Here is a 24,287-nt window from a genome sequence, read left to right as displayed (position 1 = left end):
GCATTTTTTAATACCATGATGAGTTTATAAAGAATATATGAATCTCTTCTCCAAACGAGATTTCAAGTCGTCCGATCCGAAAATGCGCGATGAAAATAACAATTTCAACCGGTTAAGTTAATGACGTTAAATGATGTATATCTTTTTCGTTTATTATTTAAGCATATACATACACATAGAGCATATATATTGGTGAGTGTGTATATGTGGATATGCCAAACTCAAAGCTTCCAAAATGTGATGACATGAAAAGAAGAGAAAACTCCATGGAAACCAAGGTTCCATGCACATGGCTTTACATCTCTAATTTTAGGTTTCTTCTTCCCACAATTCTTCTAGTGGGTTTTGGTGGGATCCTCTGATTTTCTATTATAATATAAAAAGTTTCTTTTGACAAACTCAAAAACTTAACTCATAGCCAGCCACCAATATGAGTCGCTTTTGCTTGATTACTTTCAAGAAAATGCACTTTACAATTGCGATTACAAGTACCAATGAAGAGGAAAAAAATCTTTACGATTCTAGCTTGAGTTAGTCACCATCACTTGGCTAGCATAGCTTTAGTTACAAAAGTTAAAATCGTGTAATTTCCAACTTTATTAAAGCTAAGAAAAGGCTTCCTTAATCATATACTACCTATCATATAGTAGTATTTTATTTTGATGGGCTCTATTGCCCAATTTAAAATTTAATATGAAAACACTAGATTAAAAGTAATTTTGATACTTCTTTAGGTTGAGATTTGGAGTAAACAAGAAGCAAAAGTTTAATACTTTTTTTTTCTTATTTCATTTGAAAGTGTCCACAATGATCATCCACTATTATAAATTACTCTCAGTTCCTAAAAAAATATGTTTAAGACTTTTCACACAAAATTAAGAAATAATGAGTATTAATTATTATAAATATATTATTTTCTTTCACTAACACTGATTATTTAATTATAAACTAAAAACAATTCATAAAGTGATTACTTTTGAAGTTTACAAATTAATTAATTAAAAATATATTAAAAATCAATTTTTGTGGAACTAGAAAAAAATATTAGAAAATCAATATTTTATAGACGGAAGTGATAGTCAATAGTGAGAGCGATAGATCAATAGCTTGTAGTAAAAATATCAATGAGAAGATTTTAGTTGGTTATTGATCTAAAAATGAGAGATTTGTCTTTAATATAATAATATAAGGATATATATGTTGTTAGTAAAATCACATTTTCCGTACCTAAAATTTATCATAGTTTTATTATAGAAAAAAAAAGGAAAAATGTGGAGATGGCGGGACCAAAAATAATAATAATAGTGGAGAAGAAGCTCTCTAATTGAAGGGAATGGGGTTGATGTGGATTTATTCATTTGGTTCCACACAATGAAGAGAAAAATAATAAAACACAGCTTTGGCTCCCTCATCCTCTCCACGTGGCTTTCCACGTCATCATCTTCTCCCCCCACGTGGCTTCATCCTCCTTGGAAGAATCACTTCCCTCTCTCAACAGTCACCATCGTTGCTCCCTAATTCCCTCACTTCCACATTCATTCTCTCTTATAATAATAATAGTATTAAGTTATTAACCAATAATACTACTAGTTAAAATGTTTATTACTATTATTTTTACTAATTAAAAAACGTAATTAAAAAAGTAATAGTAACACACACCAAATGGTCGGTAGAAATTTGTATTTCCCAATACCAAAAAAAATTAGTATTACTTCGTCGTCAAGCATTACCACTGTTTATTACAAGTCCTCAACCGTCACACACACACCCATTAGCTATTCTTAAATAAATTAAGTACAACTCTTAAGCAATCATACTCACAAATACTCTGTTATTATTAAAAAAACAAATATCAGAAGCTCATGATTATATATTACTATAATAAATATTAAAAAATAAATATCGTCGAGTGGAAAAATATTCAACGCCACATGGGATAATCTATTCTTCTATATAAGCACGATAACCTTCAAACACTATCTTCATTCCAAATTCATAACCATTTCCAATTACCTTATTGATTCTATTTCTCTCTTTCTCTTTTCTTTTACAAAAACTTTCTCTAATTCTAAACTCGTTAAAGAAACTTATATATAAAAAGAAATGGAGAGTATGTTTCGTTTGATAGATCATGATCATCAAGATTCAACACCTAACCGGTGTATTTGGGTCAATGGACCAGTCATCGTCGGAGCAGGACCGTCGGGTTTAGCCACCGCGGCTTGTTTACATGAACAAAACGTTCCTTTCGTTGTTCTCGAGAGAGCAGACTGTATTGCTTCTCTATGGCAAAAACGTACTTACGATCGTCTCAAGCTTCACCTTCCCAAGCAGTTTTGTCAATTACCGAAAATGCCCTTCCCGGAGGACTTCCCTGAGTACCCGACGAAGCGTCAGTTCATCGACTACCTTGAGTCCTACGCAACCCGGTTCGAGATCAACCCTAAGTTCAACGAGTGTGTGCAGACCGCTCGGTTCGATGAGACCAGTGGGTTGTGGCGAGTCAAGACCGTGACGAACACCGAGTCGACTCGGACCGAGGTCGAGTATATCTGCCGGTGGCTTGTGGTGGCAACTGGAGAGAATGCGGAGAGAGTGATGCCGGAGATTGAGGGACTTTCTGAGTTTTCCGGCGAGGTGATTCACGCTTGTGACTACAAGTCCGGCCAGAAGTTCGCCGGGAAAAAAGTTCTGGTCGTCGGTTGTGGAAACTCCGGCATGGAAGTGTCACTTGACCTCGCAAACCATTTCGCTAAGCCTTCCATGGTCGTGAGAAGCTCCCTTCACGTGATGCCGAGGGAAGTAATGGGTAAATCCACGTTCGAGCTTGCAATGAAGATGTTAAGATGGCTTCCTCTATGGCTTGTCGACAAGATACTATTGCTTTTGAGCTGGATGGTGCTTGGAAACATTGAGAAGTACGGGTTGAAACGACCCGAGATGGGTCCGATGGAGCTAAAGAGCGTGAAAGGCAAAACACCAGTGCTTGACATCGGAGCTATGGAGAAGATCAAATCAGGAAAGATCGATGTGGTTCCAGGGATCAAAAGGTTTAACGGAAACCAAGTCGAACTTGTCAACGGAGAACAACTAGACGTGGACTCAGTAGTCCTCGCTACTGGTTATCGTAGTAACGTCCCATATTGGCTACAAGAGAGTGAGTTCTTCGCAAAGAATGGTTTCCCGAAAACAGTAGCTGACAACAACGGTTGGAAAGGGAGGACAGGATTGTATGCAGTTGGGTTTACGAAGAAAGGGCTCTCAGGTGCGTCAATGGATGCGGTTAGGATCGCACAAGACATAGGCTCTGTTTGGAAACTAGAAACAAAACAACCCACGAAACGCTCAACGGCTTCTCATCGAAGATGTATCTCTCAACAGTTCTAACTTTAGGAAAAAAAAAAAGATTAGAGTTTAGGACAGAGATAGATCACAGAAATGAGAAGAGCCCTCTCCTGAAGACCCAAAGCGAATCAAAGGGTGTTGTGCTTGTTTTTTTTGTTACCTCCTCCACTTGTTTGTTCTGGGCGTTTTGTGTAAACAGAGGAAGATGTGGCCTTTTGTTTCCCTTTTTTTTTCTTTTTCTTTTCTATATACTTTAAACAATTAACTTTTTTGGGGGTGGGTTCTTTGATTTTTTTGTACAAGTCTATGTTTTTCCTCTTTTTGCATAGTTAACATCTATATTGTGAACTGTACACTTTTCTGATATTCTTTAAGCCAAAAATATTTTGATTTCAAATTTACCATCTTTCTGTAGTTTGGCCCTGCTCTTTTACTTTTCATGTATCACAGTATCAGAGAGAAGCTCTCTTTAGACCATGTCGGTATTGAACAAGCATGTTTTGGACAGTAGTTTGGATGAAACTTTGACGTTAGGGATCATTTTCAGAGTTGCGGATTCTAGTTCTCTACTATGGCCTTGTTGAAACATCATGAAAACCCTCTTTTAGGTAATTGAAAAAAAAAAAACATGCGACATAAGTCATCTTTCTATTTAGAAAATTCTGAGAGTGCAAAGGAAAAACTTTACAAATAACTGATTTGATTATTTAGTTTTGTGGGAATAATACACATGAACTAACTTTCAGTGTTGTAGGAACTGAAAACAGAAACAAAATCATAAGCAAAACTCTTGTAGTAATTATTATGGTCAATTGACAAGTCTCTTAATAATGAACTACGCAACAAATCTAGAGTAGAGCAAAATACGAAAGCTCACGAACATAGGTCATCACAGCTAGCTACTATACACATAATCACATCACAGCTACTATACACATAATCGCATCATTAGCTTCATTCTATTATAATTTTTTTACCACTCATCAGGTCAAGTCCGGTATAATGTATATATGTTGTTGCAAAAAAAAACTACTTAATTAATGGGAATTTGTAAGTAACTAAAATTGTCTAAACATAATTTTAAAGATGATTCTTATTTCTCAAATACATGTGATCTCTATGTGTTTTTGGTGGGTTGAAACTAATTAATTAGGTGATTAAACCTAATAAACAGAACACATAATTAAATCCCACTTTAGTTCGAGTCAGTCATTAATGAAATTATTAGTGTCGTGGTTCATGCATCGATTTCCCGCTTTGCACGGAAACTAAATAGGTAATTAAATTTCCTTCGATCCAAGTTACTCATCTAAAAGCGTCTTCAACCATTATGCAACTTGACCCCCAGAAAAAAAAAATCATTGTACTACTATTATTATTTTAGTTGCTAATCATATGCATCATATAGAACAATTTCAATGTCGACCAATCTTACAGAAGAATCAGTGAATCACTATATTATAAGCATTTGCTGATTAACAACCTATGTGCAGTGTGTTATAAACCTGCAGGTGGATCTGATTCGTATTAATATTTATCGTATCTTCTATCCTAAGGAAAATTTTTAAGTGTAAAGCATTGTTAAAGAAAAATAAGAATGTCCTTTTCCAAACTACATTTGCATGCTAAATTCTTAAAGTATATATATATATATATATATATATGAAATTTGTAATATATTTGAAAAAAAAACATAAAATGATAGTTTAAAGTATACTAATTTAGAGCAAAAAACAACTGGTCAAAATTTAGAGAAAACAGTTGTTCGAAATTCGAAACCAGGGAGAAGAAAACAATATATTTATATATAGATACATATATATTATATTATATAGTGAAATGTTTGAGGGGAAAAAACAAAGAGAAAAAGTGAATAAATTTTGTGATGACATTAAAAACCCACATGTGTTGGGTCCAATGAAGAGATTTAAAACCCACTAATAAAAGAGATCTTACAATGTCACATCAAATGTAGATCGGCCTATGTCCAACGTCAAAGGATAAAGCCAGCAGTTCAAAACCATTTTCGACCACAGCATTTGTACATTTATTAGTATTGTCATTATTATTGATATATAGAATTTATAACAATTCCAGTTTCAACAAATTCTTATTTTTTTCCTGCTGGTATATGTTATCCTATTTTTCTTCTACGAAAACATAATCCTCTATGATGGAAATTCAAAGGAAAATGTATCATATACATGTATCGTGTTTATTTTAATCATACCCCTCTCTACTGTATTTAAAAGATTTATGATCGATAAATCACACGCCAAACTCGACAATTGCAGAACTAAACAATACAAATTTTTTGCGTTTTTATAGTTTAGATTTCATACTTTATATACAATATTACTGACTTGATTTCTTATAAATTCAAACTATATATACATATTTGATTTGGATTATAAAAAGTCTAATATAATATTATTCATTTATTTACGTAGGTATTGAAAATCATCTTTTGTTGAGGATATATCAATTAGATAATCCCATAAAAGAATATAACTAGCTCCATAAATGGTAAATTTTAAGTTCCACCAGAATACTTGAACTGGACATGTCTATATATAATATCTTGGAAGTATAATGGCGTGTACACCGTGTGAAGTCTATTTCAAAGGCCATGGAGGAGTGATCATCTAGTCTCATGTACCCTCACCGCATGTTACCTATTTAGAAACTACAAGTTGAGAGATGTTGAATTTGAGTGACCATTATCTTTTTGCTTTCTTCTTTTCTTTTGCCATACTTGTCATCTTTCTATTTTGACATCAGTCATCACCATACCATACTTGTCACTTGTCACCTCATATTCACACGTATTCTCAATCTATTTTCATTACCTTAGCAAAAGCCCTAGCGCTTGATAGGCATTATCTTATATTCTAGTTTATTTTTGGTTATGAAGACCTAGCTAGCTAGGAATCCATCACATAGGTAGATATGTGTCCACTTACATTCACAATGTCATTTACATTTTCCGAAATTGCGTAACAAGATTTTGTACGACTTTTATTTAAAATTGTCAATCAGACCGATTTGAACTATCTCGACCAAATAATTATGTTTTCAAATATTATATTGGCACATCTACTTTTGAATGGTATATACGATTAGGCATGTCTATATGGGTCAAATGATTTGAGATTAACTTGCTTCGAGGATATGAGTGACAAAGAGTAAATGGGTAACACATGGGAATGGTCACAAATTCTCCAATGGAGAAATCACTCATGTTCAAGGGCCCATATTGTCCATCTTACACATTACCGAAGTCTGCAAAAACTAGGGTTTGTTTCTTTCACATGCCTATGTCTGTTAGATGAACTACCACTTGTAGAAACAATCTTCTACGCTAAACACAAGAAAGAATATACCAAGAAAAACTAACATTTCACCACACATATATACAATCTGTGAAAATTTAATTTACGTACGTAACTGATTTTTCCAAGTTCAACGTTTACATATATATATATATATATATATATATATACATAAATAAAATATAGACAATGTATGTTATTGAAGTATAGGACCAACCATACAAGTACATCACGAGGGCTACGTACGTTTTCCATATAATTTGTTTAGATATGCATCAAAAAGATATATATATATATATATATATATATATATATATATATAGTTTATCAAGTTTTAGTTCTTTACTCCAAATAGGTGCGTTAAGAGAAAGAATTCGAATGTACTGGGATTAATCATTGGGATGGTAAAATTTCGAGTGGAAAACTATTGTACCCATGTCTCTATATCACTTTTATGAACTTGCAACCCCACACACACATCTATGTAGTATGGGCAATTTAGTTCCAGTCCGGCTCGAGATTCACTCCGATTATGTTTAATATTCCCTTTTCTTCAAAGTATTTAGAAACATGATATTTCTGTGTAAAATTAGTTTTCTTACAAGATTTGTTTTCTTCTCTATTATAAGATTTTGTATAAGCAAATACAAATCTTAATTAGTACAAAAGAATTTGGAAATATATATAGAATATATATAATGTCTGAAATCCCACAACCACAAATCTAACTAAATACCTAAAATAGTTGAATATTTGGATATTTAGATGTTCATTTTCCGAAAAGAGACCATATATCTGATTTTTCTAAAGTATTTTGATTTGTGCCAAACTGCCAATGTTTAATATATAATATGCAAATACACATGGATGGACACGGACAACACAAGGAACTTTGTACAAATGAGAGTACTTGCCAATTTTTTTAAGTCACTTTTATTAATACAAATGTTTATAATTAAAAGCGAGTTATTTTTTTGTGTGTGTGCACGTATATAATAATAATATTTTAATATATCATGTACAGTACTTATCAAGTATGTGTGCATATACATACATAACGTATATGTGTATGATTGTAAGTTATTGCAACAAAGATTTGGGATATAAATGAATGAAGAAAAATGTTGGTGGGATATTGACAAAAACAAATTGAGCAACAAATGAAAATAATTCGAACCCATGACATTACAACTAGTCAAAAGTCCCCACATGATCTTTATATCAAGGTAGGTCCTTGGATGAGTTGTCTTCTTATATCATAAATTTCTCACGAATTTTGTTAATGGCCTTTATGTGTAAAATGACAAAACTTGCCAACCATTATACCAGTCGATCGATACTTAATTCCTTATGTAAAAACTTAAATAACTCAATGTAACCAAAAAGAAAAAGAAAAAAAAAAACTCAATGTAAAGAAAAAACTATAATAGTTCTTGTTCAGATATCGTATATTTAACGAATTATTATAATTTGACTAAGCAATTGTGGTACAGTGGTTGAAATTTTTATATACTATGATTGGAGGACTAAGCTTTAATAATATAGACATGACAAAAATTACTTTTCAAATACCGTATGGTATCATCAAAACGCTTTATTATATTTGTCTTTCGCAATCTCCGTCTTATTCTTCTGGGTCTTATAGGCTTTATAGAAAGAGTTCAAAACTCATTAGTAATACCTAAAGGGCCTTTAATAAAAGCCCATTAAGTAGTATATCCGGCAGAATAAAATAATAGTTTCAGATTTTTTTTTTTTGTTGGTTCACGAAATTTCAGCTTTTTTTTTTAATAGAAAAAAAAAAAGGAAAAAAGGAAAAAGAAGGACAAGTCACGGAGGAGACAAAATAGCACGCAAAGAAGAAGCTCCAACGAGAGTTTTTGAGAAATCTCTTAAGGTTCAGAATTCGCCATGGCTGTCACAGCATTCAACACATTGAAACTTGCATCGTCGTATTTAGATCCGATTCCTTCAATCTCTTCTTCTTCTTCTTCTTCTTCTTCTTCTTCTTCTTCTTCTTTCTCTTTTATATCTGTGGGATCTCCTTTCAAGAGATGTCTAAAACAGACATGTTCTGTGCGAGCAATGTCTTCTTCTTCTTCTTCTTCGTCTTCGGCTGCGTCTTCTTCTTCTTCGTTTGGATCGAGAATGGAGGAGAACATTAAGAAAACAGTGACTGAGAACACTGTTGTTGTTTACTCCAAAACTTGGTGCTCGTATGTTTCTTCTCACTTCTCTTTTCTTCTTTCCTGTTTTTGAGTTTTCAGATAATCTAAAGTTAGGTTTTTTTTTCTTTGTTTTTGCTTAATCGGAGAATGGGTTTGTTAAATATCCTTGTAAAGTTTACTCCTTTTGTTATGGGTTTTGCTGATCGTCAGATCTTAATGTTTTCTGTTGACCTTTCACATCACAAATTATGACTCTTTTGCTTAATTTTTGATACATATATATATATGTATGTTGATAATTTGTTGGTGTTTTGAAGATACTGTTCTGAAGTGAAGACATTGTTCAAGAGACTTGGGGTTCAGCCACTGGTTATTGAATTGGATCAACTTGGTATGTTTACATTCTTCTTTTTGTTTTGTCATACATTTGGTCAGCTTAGCTTGATTATGATATTACTAAACTTATAGTTTATGCCATGGCTTTAGATAGAGGATGAAGTAATGCTTGTTAGTTTTTAGAAGTATATCCATTAGTATTTGCCTTTTATCCTTTGGCTTTGGCTTCATTTGCGTTTTACTGATCTTAGTTTATGTTGTGGCATTTAGACTCGTTGAAAGAATCGAAGCTCTTGTTTACCTTTTAATTGGTGTAGTTTTCCGATTTGAATTGGTTCATATCTTTACCTGTAAGCTGTAACTCCTGTTTCTGGACTTCTTGTCTGCCTTTTGTATTCGTGATAATTGGCCTTTTTTTTTCTTGTATACCAGTCTCTTCTCTACTTATGTCTTGATAGATTTTATGTGTCTCTCTTAAACACAGTTGAAGATACAATTGTCTAAAGATTTTGTGATTTTGGACAGCAAAAAATTATCTGTGATGTGCGTAGTTCTGTTTGACTAAACCATCTCTGGCTCATTTCAGGTCCACAAGGGCCACAACTGCAAAAGGTACTGGAAAGACTTACTGGGCAACACACTGTTCCTAATGTTTTTGTTGGTAAGTAGATTACTCCTTTTACATCGATCATATCTTCATTGAATGCTGTTTTCCTAATGTCCTACTTCAAAAGTTGAAACCTTTATATTCCCTAAAGAAGTGAACAAGATAGTTTCCTATTTATGACAACACATAACAGTGTCTAATCTGTTGTCCAAATGAACAGGAGGCAAGCACGTTGGTGGTTGCACAGGTACTATCTCCTTCCCCCTTCGCCTCTTTGTAGTTGGTAGATGTTACACAGTTTAGCAGAACACGTTCCTTCTACTTGTCTGAGACTTTACCGGTGTTTCATCCTATATATTGGATATTGTTTCACTTCAATTCTCAGCATTATTTTCTTGTTGCTGTACTACAACAGATACAGTGAAGCTTTACAGGAAAGGAGATCTGGAACTGATGTTAGCTGAAGGTAAAAACGGTCAGACCTGAGGAGATGATGGAAATTAGTTTGGAGATTTTGCATTATGGAGCTTTGGAAACTCAAAACAATTTTATCTCTTTCGCTATCATCATTGAACCTCATTTGTATACAATAAGTAATTAACATAACATATATCATGTAACTGTTAATCTCTCTTTGTTTTTTTCTATCACCACTTGGTAACACGCAGTTTCAAGCCTTCAAAGTGGTAACCCAAAAACAAACTAGAACCGGTAAGAAAAAAGTTACCTAATAAAGAAAGAAAATCCCAAAAAAAAAACAAAAATGTTGAAGCTAAGAAGAAGCGTGGCAAGTTTAGGATCACAGGTGGATAGAGAGAACAAAAATGATCCAGAGAGTGAAAGGAGAAGTCATCTTCTGAACAGAACAGAGGAAGTTGCAGAGTATCTTAGGGAGACCAATGGCTACTCTGGTCTCGTCTCAAACTTACATCTACCATTGTCGTTTGAGTAATCGAGCTTTTTATCAGGCAAAAGAATCGTACTCACCTTGTAGATTTTCCCGTCATCATAATCATAGAGAAAGACTTGATTTTTCTCCTAGATTGACAATAACTAAAAAGCATCAACCTTTGTCTTTCAACACCGTGTGCTTTGCTGCAGACGAGCCTTCCGAAATCAGGTAAAATTCGACTCCTTCTAACCTGTTTTAAATTGGGTTTCATGGGTTTGGGTTCTATGCTCAATGAGATTGATAAAAGTATGAAACTTTAGTAAAACAATTGCATAAACGCAATAAGTTTTTTCTGTTAGATGTTATAATTTGGACACTTTTAGTGAAGCCCTTTGCTTGTAATGAATGACACAGTTAAGTTATCTCTGTTATTGCTTTCAGTGCTGATACTAGAATCCGTAGTGAGGTTCTGTCTCCGTTCAGATCAGTCCGTATGTTCTTCTACCTCGCATTCATAGCTAGTGGTTCACTAGGAGGACTAATAGCCACTTCTAGGCTCATTGGTGCCCTTGCAAATCCGGCAAGATCAGGCGAAGTTCTGGAGATCATAAAAGGTTTGGGAATTGACTTTGGTGCAGCTTCTCTCTTTGCGTTCCTCTACTTCCGAGAAAACAAGACCAAGAATGCACAAATGGCTAGGCTCTCGAGAGAAGAGAATCTTGCGAAACTCAAAATGAGGGTCGAAGAGAACAATAAGGTTATCTCGGTAGGTGATCTGAGAGGGGTTGCTAGGCTTGTCATCTGCTCTGGTCCTGCAGAGTTTATCGAAGAAGCGTTTAATAGAAGTAAAGAATTTACACAAGGGCTTGTGGAGAGAGGTGTGGTTGTGGTAGCTTATTCTACGGATGGGAATACGCCGGTTTTGGACTTTGATGAGACTGACATTGCGGATGAAGAATCGAGCCAGAGAAGGAAGAGATTGTGGCGAGTGACTCCAGTTTTTGTCCCAGAATGGGAAAAGTAAGAATCTTTCCACATAAAGATAGTTGAAAGAATCGAACTTGAAGTTGTTCTTGATCTCTGTTCTTTTGCATGAGTAGGTGGTTAGCTGAGCAAAAGAAGCTTGCTAATGTATCTTCAGACTCTCCAGTGTAAGTAGTTCCTTGCATTTGATTTGAAAACAGTTTAAACTGAATCTTACATCGGTTCTTGAGCTGAATATGAATGTTGAATTTAGGTATTTGTCTCTGCGTTTGGACGGGCGTGTAAGGGCAAGTGGAGTGGGTTATCCTCCATGGCAAGCCTTTGTTGCACAGCTTCCTCCGGTTAAGGGAATCTGGACCGGTCTTCTTGATGGTATGGATGGTAGAGTGTAAATACTCTAATACTTAGGGATAAAAAGTTATATGTTTCTTACAAATTGTGTAGTTATGAACAGATATATGACTTCAAAATTGCCACTTTCACTCTTGTAGTAAAATTGATTTGAAAATACGATTATGCAATCAATCCGCGTTACCTATCTGAGTCAGACCAGCTCAAGTATGTAGGTGTTTATCTAGTGGTTTCAAAATGCTTATTATGACGATGGTTAAGAGATCATCTAACCCTGAGTAGAATGAGAGATTTTAACAGAATTTTCCAAATTCATTCTGTGAAAAAAATAAGAAAACTGGCTCGAGAGATTCAGATGAGGAGAAATAATTGGTAAACTTTTCGGTACACATGGTTCGGGTCAAGTTACAAACGGATAGAATGGTGTAGAATACACAGAGCTAGTTTTTGATTTCTCTCATTTAAGCTGCAACTTCTTCGATCTCGTCCAATGCATAGTTGTTGGTCGATATGTTGGCGTAGTTCACTTTCGCAAACCGGACCACAACAGGGTACCTACTCTTAGGGTCCTGCACATTTTATAGTTCAGGGTCAAAAAAATCTATAAAAACCGGCGTGGTGAAAGATATATACGTATGACCAATTTGAGACTAAATGCGTTACCTGATCAACAGCCACAACTGATCCAACGGTCTTGAACCAGTAGGATTCTCTCCTTAGAATCTTGACCTACGAAACCCCAATATATTTGTATTAGATACCGGCACACACGCACAAAGTCACAAAGTCACAAAGTCACAAACACTTCACTAGTAGATTTGAACCAAAAGCTATGACATTGTGACGGCACTAATACAAGGAACTAGGATCGGTCATAATGTTTTTATCTCTTGGTAGTAAAACAAAAACGATTAATTATGAGCAAAATATGAACAAAAGCTACAATTTCACAACTAACGATTCCTCTTAGTTGAGTAATTGGTAAAGCCTACAAAATCGCGTAATCATTGCCATTTCACAGTGCTGCAGATTACACCAATAAGAACTTGATAATATACAAATGAATCAATTGATCGATAAGTAGCTTAGGCGTATGCGTATGTACTTGGTGATATATATACGAGATAAATGGATTTTAAGACGGTTTAGGATGGCTGACCTTAGACCCTCTCTTAGGGCCAATCGGAGGTGGCTTGGGTTTGGTGGCAGCAGCTCCAGCCGGAGCAGCAGCTGGGGCCGCGGGAGAATCTTTAGACGAAGAGGTTGCCGGAGTCACGGCATCGTCGGCTGCTCTGACTACGAGCCTAGAACCGGCGCTTCTCATGGGCAAGAAAGACACGGAGTTCCTGGATGACGAAGCGCCACCGGCCGCGGTGACGTTGGCCGGAAGAACAAACACCGTCGATGCTGACGCCATGGCCATCTTTGGTCTTCTTTTTTTTCTTTCTTGATTGTATTGGCGACACGAAAGAGTGGTTCTTGATTGTTTTGTTGGTAGTAAAGCCAAGTAATATGTTCGAAAGGCTAAGAAAGGAGGAAGAGATGAGTTTGTGTTTGGGTTAAACGAATCGTTCCATCCACTTGAGATCTGCCACGTGTACATCACATATCTGTTCTTAAAGATAATGTGATGACGTGGAATTACGTTACTCTTATTTCAGATTTCGTAATTACAATTGTGTTTTCCTTTTCTTTTCTTTTTTGGGTTAATTGTTTAGTGTTTCATTGCAACCTGTAAAAAATGATTTTTTCTTTCATTCTCAAACGATATAATTAAAAAAAAAAAAAACTTAATCCATAATCTCATTAATTAAATTAATCAGTAAATCACACAATCGATAAGCCAAAACATATTATCTTAAGATACATGCCTGCTTAGATAGGTAGAAAAATAAAAGTTGTTCGAAATTGGGTTCATAGCCATTTTTCTCATATTCGTCAACAATAGCAACATCGTTATTATTNTTTTTTTTTTTTTTTTTTTTTGCTGCAAATTTCTATCGAAGCAAAAAATTCTCAAATATCTTTTACATTCGTGGTTTCATTTTTTTTTTTGGTGGGATACATTCGTGCTTTCATTATCTTTAATTTGTTAACTCTATTCTAGTAATATAGTAAATTTTTATCACAAGTACGCTGAGTTTTTTTTTGTGTGGTTTTGTACGATTTTGACTAACCTGAATTAAGAACAAGAAACCACAGATATATTTAGGTAAATACGAACAAGTTTTTCTCTTATTTGTAACATGTGATTTCCTTTTCTTCTTGTAAATGAGATCCTTAGATCTATAAGATAGTTTCTCAGTTATAGGACACGAACACAAAAACTTTACTATTATTTAGCACTTTCTTACGAAAACTAGTAATGCATATTACTAATCACTTAACCCGCTCATTCGATTAGATTGTCGACATTGTTTAGTTCATGCATATAAATACTTGTGAGTGAGACCACTACACACATATATATATATATATATATATCGATCGATATACGAGCCACAACTACCAAAAGAAAAAGAAAAAAGAAAAACTTTAAAACGCATACAAATATGAAACATCGTTTCATAAGAGATTAAAATATTTAACAACTTCATGTTTTAAACAAGTTATTAGTTGTATCGGTCTTATATTTTAAGGGTTGGTTGGTCTTCTATTGACTATTGTAATGAGTGTACTGGTGTGAACTCACATGAAGTGGAACACTTTTTGACAACATAATAACAGTAGAGTTTATTGTCTTACTTGTGTCCATAAACTAATTATTTAGTGCCAACAAATGGCCATGCTGTTTTCTTTCTTCTGTGTTTCTTTTCAGATTTACTATTTGATATCTGTCTTTATAATCTTCAAATATGGATATAGTATCTTAGTCATTAATTAGCATTGTGAAACGAATACACTAAAAAGTTGGAGATTACACGTTTGGACAACAGTTATTAAAAATACAAAATCCAACTGGCATGTTCCCAACTTATGTGATTGGCTACGCTGTTTAAAACACCCCCACATGGAGTGGCTAAAGGGTCCCGTCAATAAACTCGCTATATTCAAAGGTACACAAGGGCCTCAAAGTTAGATTTTTGGTCACAAGATGTTAAGTCATACTAAGTACTATATAAATCTTCATGGTTAGACATCCACATATTTCATACTTCTTTTCATAAGAAAGATTGGCAAAAAACTAGAAATATTAGATGAAATTTCCATCAATATGGTTATATTTGGTGGATTTATAATTTTGTGGCTGAAAAAATCGTGAATAGGCGGTGCTTATTATCAGCTAAAGCCATAATGTTTTTTTTTTCTTCTTGATAATGATAAAGTCATAATGTTATGACTCTATGTTTTTAATTCTCTTTTCTGTTATCTGTTCTTTTATTAACTGATATTAAAGATTCATTCAGCAGTATATATGGCCGGTCCATTTCAGATTTTCTTTTATTTGGTCCCAGTTTGATTTATGTATATAAAACATGTAGAACCAATAATATAACGATAATTAAGTAGTCTAGTCGTTATCTTTTTATTAGTCGAAGGCTCGAAACCATATATCGATTCTTGTTTAGCGTATCGTCTCTTTTATGACTGCATAATTTTACTACATGGCTTACGTATGTTTTACACATTATCTTGATTTCGATCTCACGTTATTGGCTATAAGTATGTAGTATATTGTATACGAAACAATAAATTGCATGGGGTTAACCGTATCCATAACCAACGATAATCTGACAACACAGAAATGGATCATCATTCAATTGCCCACTCGGCCATACATATATGATCAGAAGGAGTGATGGACAAGTTATATTTAATTTATTCGCTTCTGCGTAGGCTAAAATTAAGTTTCCACTCGTTAGTGGGAAACATATATATATATCGCAATTGAATTGTTGCATTGAAATGCAAATGTATATGAATAAAAACGGTACTATAGTAGATTTAGTAGTAATTGTGAAAGTAGCACAAGCTAGCAAAGGGATTTGGTTGGTGTGCCATACCAAATTTTCATCAAAAGCATTCATTGTGATTGTGAAGTTGGGACGAACTATCCGTGCAACCAAAAGTAGAATTAGATGAAATATATGATCATGTAATCTAATTTTTGCTTTTTAGCCCTTAATCATTTGAGTTTAAGAAACACATCTCTTTTCTATTTTCTTTTCTTCACAACACATGTGAATAGTTTTCATGTTCCATACGTCTTTGCCATCATTCACTAATACAATACATAATTCCAAATACTATTGAATACTGCTACTACTTTTTTTTTTTGGTCGTATCTTACAAAAAATGATGATCAAATCTTAGTCTAAGGAATATTTTGAAACATGAACAATCGTTTTGTATGGACAATTTTATGTGTGTCACAAAAACATACTGTAGACGAGTGTGTACTATTAATAATTGTACTCTCAAACATACCTACAAAGAGTACATTTAGTTGGAACTTATTGCAAAAAATAAAAAAACCAAAAATAAATTTTGATTTCCCGATGTGATTATGAAAAAAACTTGATTATTCCAGTTCAACATTACTATTCATTTGGTAATAAAACCAAAAAAAAAAAACATAAAGAGGAAGATATTGCAATTATAAATATAAAGTAAATTTTGCGCAAAAAATATATATATATATATATATATAAAGTAAATAAAAATAATAATAATTGGGGAGAAGAGAAAACAAAAGAGAGAGAGAGTACAAAGCAGCTTCCCCCATTCTCTCCTTCTCTCTCTTGATTCGTTGTTTTGTCTGTACGTTGTGAGATTCTCTCAGTCGGTGTGCGCGTGAAAGAGAGAGAGAGAGAGAGAGAGAGAGAGAGAGAGATTTCGAGAGACACGGAAACAAATTTGGCAACTTCATTCATCATCATCTCCGGCGGTAACTTCTCCGGCGGAGTTCCCGATGTATATACTCTCTTTAGCTTAGCTTAGCTAGGCTCTGCTCTGCTCTGCTCAGTCAGCTCCCTAAACAGTTTAAAGGTCTCTCCTTTTTCTCTGCCTCTGATCTCACTTTCCGATGCTTTTTTTCCTATTTTCTCGTTTCGATTCCTTTGTTTGCCTTTCCCTGTTCTTACTTCAATTAGATTCTGATCTTTACCCTCTCTCTCTGTACCGATTAGGTTCTTTTTCTGCTTTTGCTTTCTTCGAGTTCTTGATTGAATTCACTCTTCTCTTTGTCAAAGTTTTAGCATTTATTACTCAAATGTTGCTCCTTTTTTGTGGGGAGAGACAAATTTGAGCTCATAGATAGATTAACTTATGGTGGGGAATCTTGTAAATGCAGATCCAGAGTGCCTTGAGGATTGTTTTTGTTCTATCACCATTCTCGGAATTTGAGTTGTTATAAAGGGTGAGTTGAGTTTGATTCACAAGGGTGCTTTGTGTTCAGACTTCAGAGCATTAAAAAAAAGAGAGAAAGAAGTCTGTCTTTGATTGTGATAGGTCATGTGAAAATTTGGTTAATTGGTTTGTCTTTCCTTTTGTTCAGACACTCTTATCAAATGTCCCCCTCTGATTACAGAATCTTATTCCTCCTTCTTACCAAAGTCTTTGTTTTGTTATGCTTGGCCTGTTACTTCTTTGTTGCTACTAGTTTTATGTTCTTCTGCTCTCTCTCTCTTCCCTTTTCTTGGATCTTTTAGGTTTATATTTTGTAACTCTCTCTCTCTCTCTCTCTCTCTCTCTTTCACTGATGGGATACAAACCTCAGATAAATAACTGATAGCTGTGTAACTGCAGGGACCAAAATGAATGAACTCCGAGGCAGAAACGTTCAAAATATTGAAAGTCCGATTCCAGGATGTTTGGGGAAGATGGTTAATCTATTTGATCTAGGAACAGCTGTTACTGGGAACAAGTTGCTTACAGATATACCACATCGTGATGGTAATGACTATCTCCCTCCTGTGACTGGCTTGTCCACCCTATGCAAGTCTGTGTTATGATTACAACAAGTGCATTTTTTTTTTGTGTGTTTCTGGACCAAATTTTATGTCCTATTATCCTTTATCTATCTCTATCTGAGTTTTGTATTCACTTATCTGTTATTTGTGTTATTAATATGATGTAGTTCATTGGCAGGATCCTCTCTGTCAAGGAGTCGATCTGATGTGACCAGAATGCCAAGCCCTTCTTATAAAGGCCATTCAGAAGCTGAATTGGTAAGTTTGGTTAAATAATAAAAATTGTTATGCATGCCATTGTCAGCAACACAGAAATTTTTATATTCAGATTATTGTCCTTATTTGCACGAGTTGTTGTTTAATATAATGGTCACGGCATCTGATATCTCTTGCCTGCACTGTTTGCACAGATTATGTGTGATTTGAGGAGAAGTGCTTCTAACAAAGTAAGTGGTACACCGATGAAGAAACTCATTGCTCGAGAAATGTCAAAAGATGTCGAACATAAACAGAGCCCACCTAATGTGGTTGCTAAGTTGATGGGTTTGGAAACACTTCCCCAGATGAATCATCTTGAGACTGCTGCTACACAGAGAAGCAAATCCAGAAGCTATTCATACTCTTCGCCGAATCATTCTGTGTCTTCTATGGATAATGAGGTCCAAAAGTATCAGGATCTCAGTAGAGAGTTTAAAGATGTGTATGAAATGTGGCAGTCGCCTCAGAAGGTGAGTCGCTCAAGGGATAGCTCGCCTAGAAAAGGAAGATATGAAGAAAATACGACTGAGAAACAGATGGCTCTTGTTCGTCAAAAGTTCACTGAAGCAAAACGCCTTGTTACAGATGACAATCTTCACCAATCTAAAGAGTTCCAAGATGCACTTGAATTTTTAAGCTCCAACAAGGATCTATTTGTTGAGTTTCTCCAGGAATCAAATTCATTCTCTCGGCAGAACCTTTCTGACTTTCACACTGTTCCTTCTCATTCAGATGCAAAGCGTATCACAGTATTGAGACCTTCAAAGGCTGTTGAAACTGAAAAGTTTGTGCTTCAAGGGAGGAAGACCAAGCAAGTTAAAAAACTGGCTTCATCAAGTCAAGAAACTGGTTGGGGAAACCGTGATATGGGTTACTCGTCATCTTATGTGAACCGGGGAACCGAGGAACACCCTGTACAGCCAACCAGAATTGTCGTCTTGAAGCCTAGTCTAGGGAAGTCTCTAGATATAAAGGCTGTTTCATCATCCCCATCATCTCCGAGGTATTTTGATGAGCCTGGAGATGTTGAGACTAAAGAAGTAGCAAAGGAAATTACTCGTCAAGTACGCGAAAATCTGATGTGTCACCACAGGAATGAGACTCAGTCTTCTTCTGTCCTATCCAATGGTTATAACGGCGATGACAGTTCCTTTAACAAGTCTGAAAATGAAGATCTAGTAGGAAACCTTAGCGACTCAGAGATCATGTCACCAGCTTCAAGGCATTCATGGGACTGTCCAAATAGGTTTGAAAGTCCTTTTTCTCCTTCCTCTTTCAGCCGGGCTTCATTTTCTCCAGAGTCGTCTGTCTGCAGAGAGGCCAAAAAACGACTTTCTGAAAGATGGGCGTTGATGTCAGTAACTGGAAGAAACCAACCGCATAAACATGTTCCAAGATCCTCAAGCACCTTAGGGGAAATGCTTGCACTCTCAGAGACCAAAGTGACTACTGGATCCGAGGAAGAGAGCAACGAAGTAGCACCAGCAACAAGGGCGTCAACATCATGCATAACCAGTGATCTAAGTCAAGTGGAAATGGCAAGTGATTCTTTGAATATCCTTGCAAGGTCAAAATCAGTCTCTGACGTTAGACTCAACGGAGAAACATCTGTTTTGGGGATTTCCAAAGCACGAGAGCTGACTAAGACGGGAAGCCTGAAATCCTCATGGAAAGTCTCTAACTTGTTCTTCTTTAAGAATAATAAAGCAAGCAAGGAGAAAAGAGATGCATCTCAGTACAGCAGTACGTCTCAGTTAGCAACGCCTTCTTCTGTGAAGCTTACCAGCGAAGATTGTTTGGTTCCTAGAGATTGTCACCCTCCTGAATCATCACAACAGCAAAGTATAAACCCAGGCGAGGTATCCCACCATTTCTTTAAACCTTTTGCAATGTACTCGAGGAGGATGACTTTTAAACATTCATGCTTAAATCAGCAGCCATTTTGATTTTGTTTTCAGGAGGAAGTGACTACACCAAAACCTCCAGCGGCTGGGAATACAAGTGAAAACCAGGACCAGCCAAGTCCAATTTCTGTTTTGTTTCCGCCATTTGAAGAGGAAGGTGTTGACAATCCAGAATGTTCTGGTTCAACCAAGCTATGGACGAATCAAGGTTAGTTCTCTGTTGCTTAGCTTTTTTTCATAGGTTCATGTTACTTAACTTCCCTCTTACGCTAATCCAAAATGTTCCATTCTCAACAGGAGAGGCAATGTCTCTTAAATCTAATCTAATCGACAAGTCACCACCAATCGGGTCAATCGCTCGGATCCTCTCATGGAATGATGACTCTTGCACAGACAACATATCTAAACCCGCAATGGTAGGAGTCCATGAGGATGAAGACTGGTACTTCTTCATAGAAACGCTCTTGACAGCTGCTGGTTTCAGCAGAGGTTGCACCGTCTCTCATGACCCGCTCATCTCACGGTGGCACTTTCCAAATAGTCCCTTAGACCCTTCACTCAGAGAGAAGTACACGAACCCTGATAACAACAACAACATCAAAGAGTTCATCCATGAAGGCAAACGTAGACAACAACGATCAACCCGTAAACTCATTTTCGACTGTATTAACTCCATCATTTCAGAAACAACAACTACAAGCATGGGGAATGGTTCTCCTTGTTTTGACCTCATGGAACATGTGTGGGCACAGTTAAAGGACTGGGTCTTAGATGAGCCTAGCAAGTTTGACTCAGGAGAGGACATGGACGCAAACAGTTTGGCTGCAGAGAGTCTAGTAAAGAATGAGATAGTCGGAAGGACATGGACTCATAGCTTACAAGTTGAAATAGACGACTTTGGGATTGAAATTGAGAGGAGATTGTTGCAAGATCTCATAGAGGAAGCCGTTATCGATCTTACACGATGATGAGACAAGTGCAATATATAATAACTACGTTCAATAAAAAATGTAAGATAGTGTTAAGTTTATTTTTTTTTGTCTGTGGGAAGATTTGTGTCTCGATTTTTTTGTAACGATTGAGAGAGAAAACAAAATGCTGTGTAGCCATTGTTGAAGCAGATGGAGTCGTGTAGCCGTTACGTTTTTGTACAGACACACCGAAATGAAAGCTACGTTGCAATGCTAACCAGAGTTTCGAACAAAAAAAACATCAAACAATAACATAGTTGCGTAATGTATCTATGCACACTCGAAAGTTGAGAGAGAGGAACAAAGTACTGATCCACATACGCAATAGCTAGGTCTCTTGAGTTAAGCTGATGGAGTCTGGCTCTGACCGTTGATCAATCCGTACTGAGAAAGAAAAAGAAAGCATGTAAAGACAATGAATGAGAAGCTTAAATCTTCGGTACAAAGTTCAAACGACCAAGAAACTTAGTTTTGTTTTACCTTCTCTCTGATTCGGGACCTCCAATTGTCAATATTGCTTGCAGAAGAAGTCTGGTTTGCCTGTGGACCAAGAAGATTGTCACGTGCTCTATTCATCGGATTCTCAAAATCATCATCATCATCAAGCTCTGACTGCCGGGGTGAAACCATAGCTCTCAAAACCAAAGCCAGTAGCAATGACAGAAACTGACACACCAAGTCAATGAATGAATAATACAAAAACATAAAAAGAATCATGAAATAACTCAAAACGTCAGAACTGAGTTTGTTACCTGGATCGCTACCACAACAATGCCAACCCATTTGCAAATATCAATGTTTTCTTCGATGAAAGCTCGAAGGCTATTGAGTTCTCCAGTTGGATCATAAGGAAGATCCTAAAGAGACACACCAGTATAAGACCGTTAACACAACAACACACAAGATACAACAAGCTTCTCAAATGTAAGAAAAAAACACCTTCTCACCTTTTCCCACTGACGGTCAATAGCTATGAATCCCAATAGAACCGCTTCAATTATGATCAGAAGAGTTTTGAGGATAGAATACTAAAACGTATCAAGGATTAACACACATTCCAGATCGAATAAAAATATGAAAAGAAGCATATAAGTGAAGAAGCCCTCTAGTCTATATTACTATATATACATACATAAAAGGATACGAAACACAAGCAGCAGCCATTGATAGCCTCAGCTGCAATGAAACCAATGATAGTGACAATGCAGACTAATATCCCAATCGCCATAAAAGAGTAGATGAACCTGCATTGCAATTAAAAAATCATCAACAGTGTCTTAGCTTAATCCCAATGTAAAAAAAAAAAAACAAACATCATCGTCAAGCATTTAAAGCTTTGTCCTTTATCATTTGTTTCTCTCAAAGTTGAATTGAGAAGAAGGTCACACAGTGAATCAAACAAGATTAGTCAATTAGATTGAATTGAAAACCCTAAAAATGGAAACTTTTTTGAAATACCATGGAGCAGGAAGATCTAAGGAACGGAGGTTGAAACATCCCGAATCAGTACCAGACCCGAGAACGATACCCGATACGAAACTGATCGGATTCTTCAAAGAATCACCGGTGATCTCAATTCCAGAACTAGAAGAGAAGGTAGAAGAATCCGGAGATGAAGCCGCAGGAGGCTGAGACGGAGGAGGATCAACGGGGGGAAGGTGATGGTTATATTGATCGAGCATCCAAATCGAGTAGATGATGATCGATACACCGATGAAAGCTTGGAGAAAATTCAGGATCTTGAGAACAGAAGCGAACGAGACATGACAACAATTGTGCCGCATTTTTTAACTAATCGTGATCGGAGAAGATGAGACAATTCTGATCAGCGATCTCGAGCTATTGCAATGAGATGATGACTTTGGGACAAAAAAAAGTATTAAAAAAACAAAAAAAGCTGTTTTCAACAGATAAGAGAGAATCCGAAGAAGCTTAATTAGTAGTAATGGTCGTATTGTTAAGTTAGTTAAGAAACACACCAAAACGGTGTCGTGTTCTTGTTGTATTTTTTTCCGAAAATATTAATTATTAAGAAGTGATTTGCAATTGATGAGGCCAAACAAAGTAAATGGGCTATATTATAAATGGGCTTAGGGTAAGAAGAAAGCTCATTACGAAGAGAGACTTGCAAGACTTAAAAGTGAGTCCAGAAGGTTACTACAGCTTACGAGTGATGCTGATGACGATGATAACAACAACAACGGTATGAGGAGGATCAGAGGATGGGAGTTTTAAATAAGTATGCATGTGAATGTTAGATGACAGAAAAAGACAGACAACCACTTATAAAAACCCAACTTACAACCTTTTTTTATGTTTTCCTCTTTCTCTATTTCTTTCTTCTTCTTTTTTTTTTTTAAAATTAATTTTGAGTACACAAATGTTTAATGCTTGCAAACTGGCAGTCTAATTGGACGGCCTTGGCTTTTTGTTTTAGATCTCTTGATATTATTATGTCTTTGGAAGAAACCATATATACAGAGAGAGATGTCATGTCATGTCATCATGTGTTATTGTTTGTGTTTCTCCTCTCTTTATTACGTAAGATAATGAATACTCGTATTTTTAGGTGATTACTTCAAACTTTCATTTATTTTGTTTTTTTTTTTAAAGTTGAAAACCAAGGATTTTTGTAGTCCATAACTAAAAGTAACAAAGCTGTAAGATAATGCAGAATTCTAAAAGTCAATATATTTTTGTAACATACTAGGATTTAACTTGTGGTACACCACAAACCACAAGATAATTATTTAATTTTATCTATAATGATGTTTGATTTTAGCGATATTTACTTTAGTAATAAAATTATATATTTATAATTTTTAATATTTTTTTATATTTAAGCGGTGATACAATTATTCTTAAAGTATGATAATTTTATCAGGATAAAACACTAAAATTATGAATTATAACTGTTTGTATAATGTATAATTAATCAGAATATATTTTTTTTGATAAAATAATACTATTATTGTTTTGTTTGATATATAATTATTTAATTTAACTGGTTGTTTATTTTTCAGTGTATACAGTTTAATGATTGATTTTACTATTTTTTATTATTATTTTGGGACACATATATAGAAAAAAAAATTGTTATTAATAAGGAATTTAAGTAGAATTAATTAGTTTTTATAAAAAAAAATTGATTTTGTCAATTTACCATATTTTACTTATTGCTTTTAGTGCAATTTTGTAGGGACTAAAATTTTAAATAAGCAAATTTA

The 24,287-nt window shown here is 35.2% G+C and overlaps 6 protein-coding genes across 8 annotated transcripts; 4 read left to right on the top strand and 2 right to left on the bottom strand.

Moving 5' to 3' along the window:
- On the top strand, positions 2,008-3,405 carry LOC104721998 (probable indole-3-pyruvate monooxygenase YUCCA8). Its single transcript, XM_010440090.1, has one exon. The coding sequence runs from the start codon at positions 2,104-2,106 to the stop codon at positions 3,385-3,387; it is 1,284 nt and encodes a 427-aa protein (XP_010438392.1). The 5' UTR covers positions 2,008-2,103; the 3' UTR covers positions 3,388-3,405.
- Positions 8,490-10,438, top strand: LOC104721997 (glutaredoxin-C5, chloroplastic). Its single transcript, XM_010440088.2, has 5 exons — positions 8,490-8,893; positions 9,163-9,236; positions 9,768-9,842; positions 10,009-10,035; positions 10,204-10,438. The coding sequence occupies exons 1-5, from the start codon at positions 8,589-8,591 to the stop codon at positions 10,272-10,274; spliced, it is 552 nt and encodes a 183-aa protein (XP_010438390.1). The 5' UTR covers positions 8,490-8,588; the 3' UTR covers positions 10,275-10,438.
- LOC104721996 (protein LOW PSII ACCUMULATION 1, chloroplastic) lies at positions 10,584-12,198 on the top strand. Its single transcript, XM_010440087.2, has 4 exons — positions 10,584-10,908; positions 11,122-11,700; positions 11,781-11,831; positions 11,918-12,198. Exons 1-4 carry the CDS (start codon positions 10,688-10,690, stop codon positions 12,054-12,056), a joined length of 990 nt encoding a protein of 329 aa, XP_010438389.1. The 5' UTR covers positions 10,584-10,687; the 3' UTR covers positions 12,057-12,198.
- Positions 12,364-13,579, bottom strand: LOC104721995 (photosystem I reaction center subunit IV A, chloroplastic). Its single transcript, XM_010440086.1, has 3 exons — positions 13,175-13,579; positions 12,679-12,744; positions 12,364-12,584 (listed from the first exon to the last, which is right to left on the bottom strand). The coding sequence occupies exons 1-3, from the start codon at positions 13,436-13,438 to the stop codon at positions 12,477-12,479; spliced, it is 438 nt and encodes a 145-aa protein (XP_010438388.1). The 5' UTR covers positions 13,439-13,579; the 3' UTR covers positions 12,364-12,476.
- On the top strand, positions 16,707-21,277 carry LOC104721992. 3 transcript variants are annotated; one of them, XM_010440082.2, is made up of 7 exons: positions 16,707-17,004; positions 17,309-17,374; positions 17,764-17,910; positions 18,106-18,185; positions 18,338-20,044; positions 20,144-20,297; positions 20,387-21,277. In XM_010440082.2, exons 3-7 carry the CDS (start codon positions 17,772-17,774, stop codon positions 21,055-21,057), a joined length of 2,751 nt encoding a protein of 916 aa, XP_010438384.1. In that variant the 5' UTR covers positions 16,707-17,004; positions 17,309-17,374; positions 17,764-17,771; the 3' UTR covers positions 21,058-21,277. The 3 variants fall into 3 exon arrangements, with proteins under 3 accessions (XP_010438384.1, XP_010438385.1, XP_010438386.1); XM_010440083.2 differs by lacking the exon at positions 17,309-17,374; XM_010440084.1 differs by lacking the exons at positions 16,707-17,004; positions 17,309-17,374 and having other exon boundaries at positions 17,818-17,910; positions 18,095-18,185.
- On the bottom strand, positions 21,173-22,987 carry LOC104721993 (tetraspanin-20). The gene is made up of 6 exons (XM_010440085.2): positions 22,519-22,987; positions 22,205-22,304; positions 22,008-22,088; positions 21,813-21,917; positions 21,541-21,726; positions 21,173-21,444 (listed from the first exon to the last, which is right to left on the bottom strand). The coding sequence occupies exons 1-6, from the start codon at positions 22,842-22,844 to the stop codon at positions 21,403-21,405; spliced, it is 840 nt and encodes a 279-aa protein (XP_010438387.1). The 5' UTR covers positions 22,845-22,987; the 3' UTR covers positions 21,173-21,402.

The sequence above is a fragment of the Camelina sativa genome, chromosome 11, assembly GCF_000633955.1.
Source record: "Camelina sativa cultivar DH55 chromosome 11, Cs, whole genome shotgun sequence".
Lineage (NCBI taxonomy): Eukaryota > Viridiplantae > Streptophyta > Magnoliopsida > Brassicales > Brassicaceae > Camelina > Camelina sativa.
The sequence above is the reverse complement of the archived record's forward strand: the minus strand, read 5'-3'. Positions and strand labels throughout refer to the sequence as shown.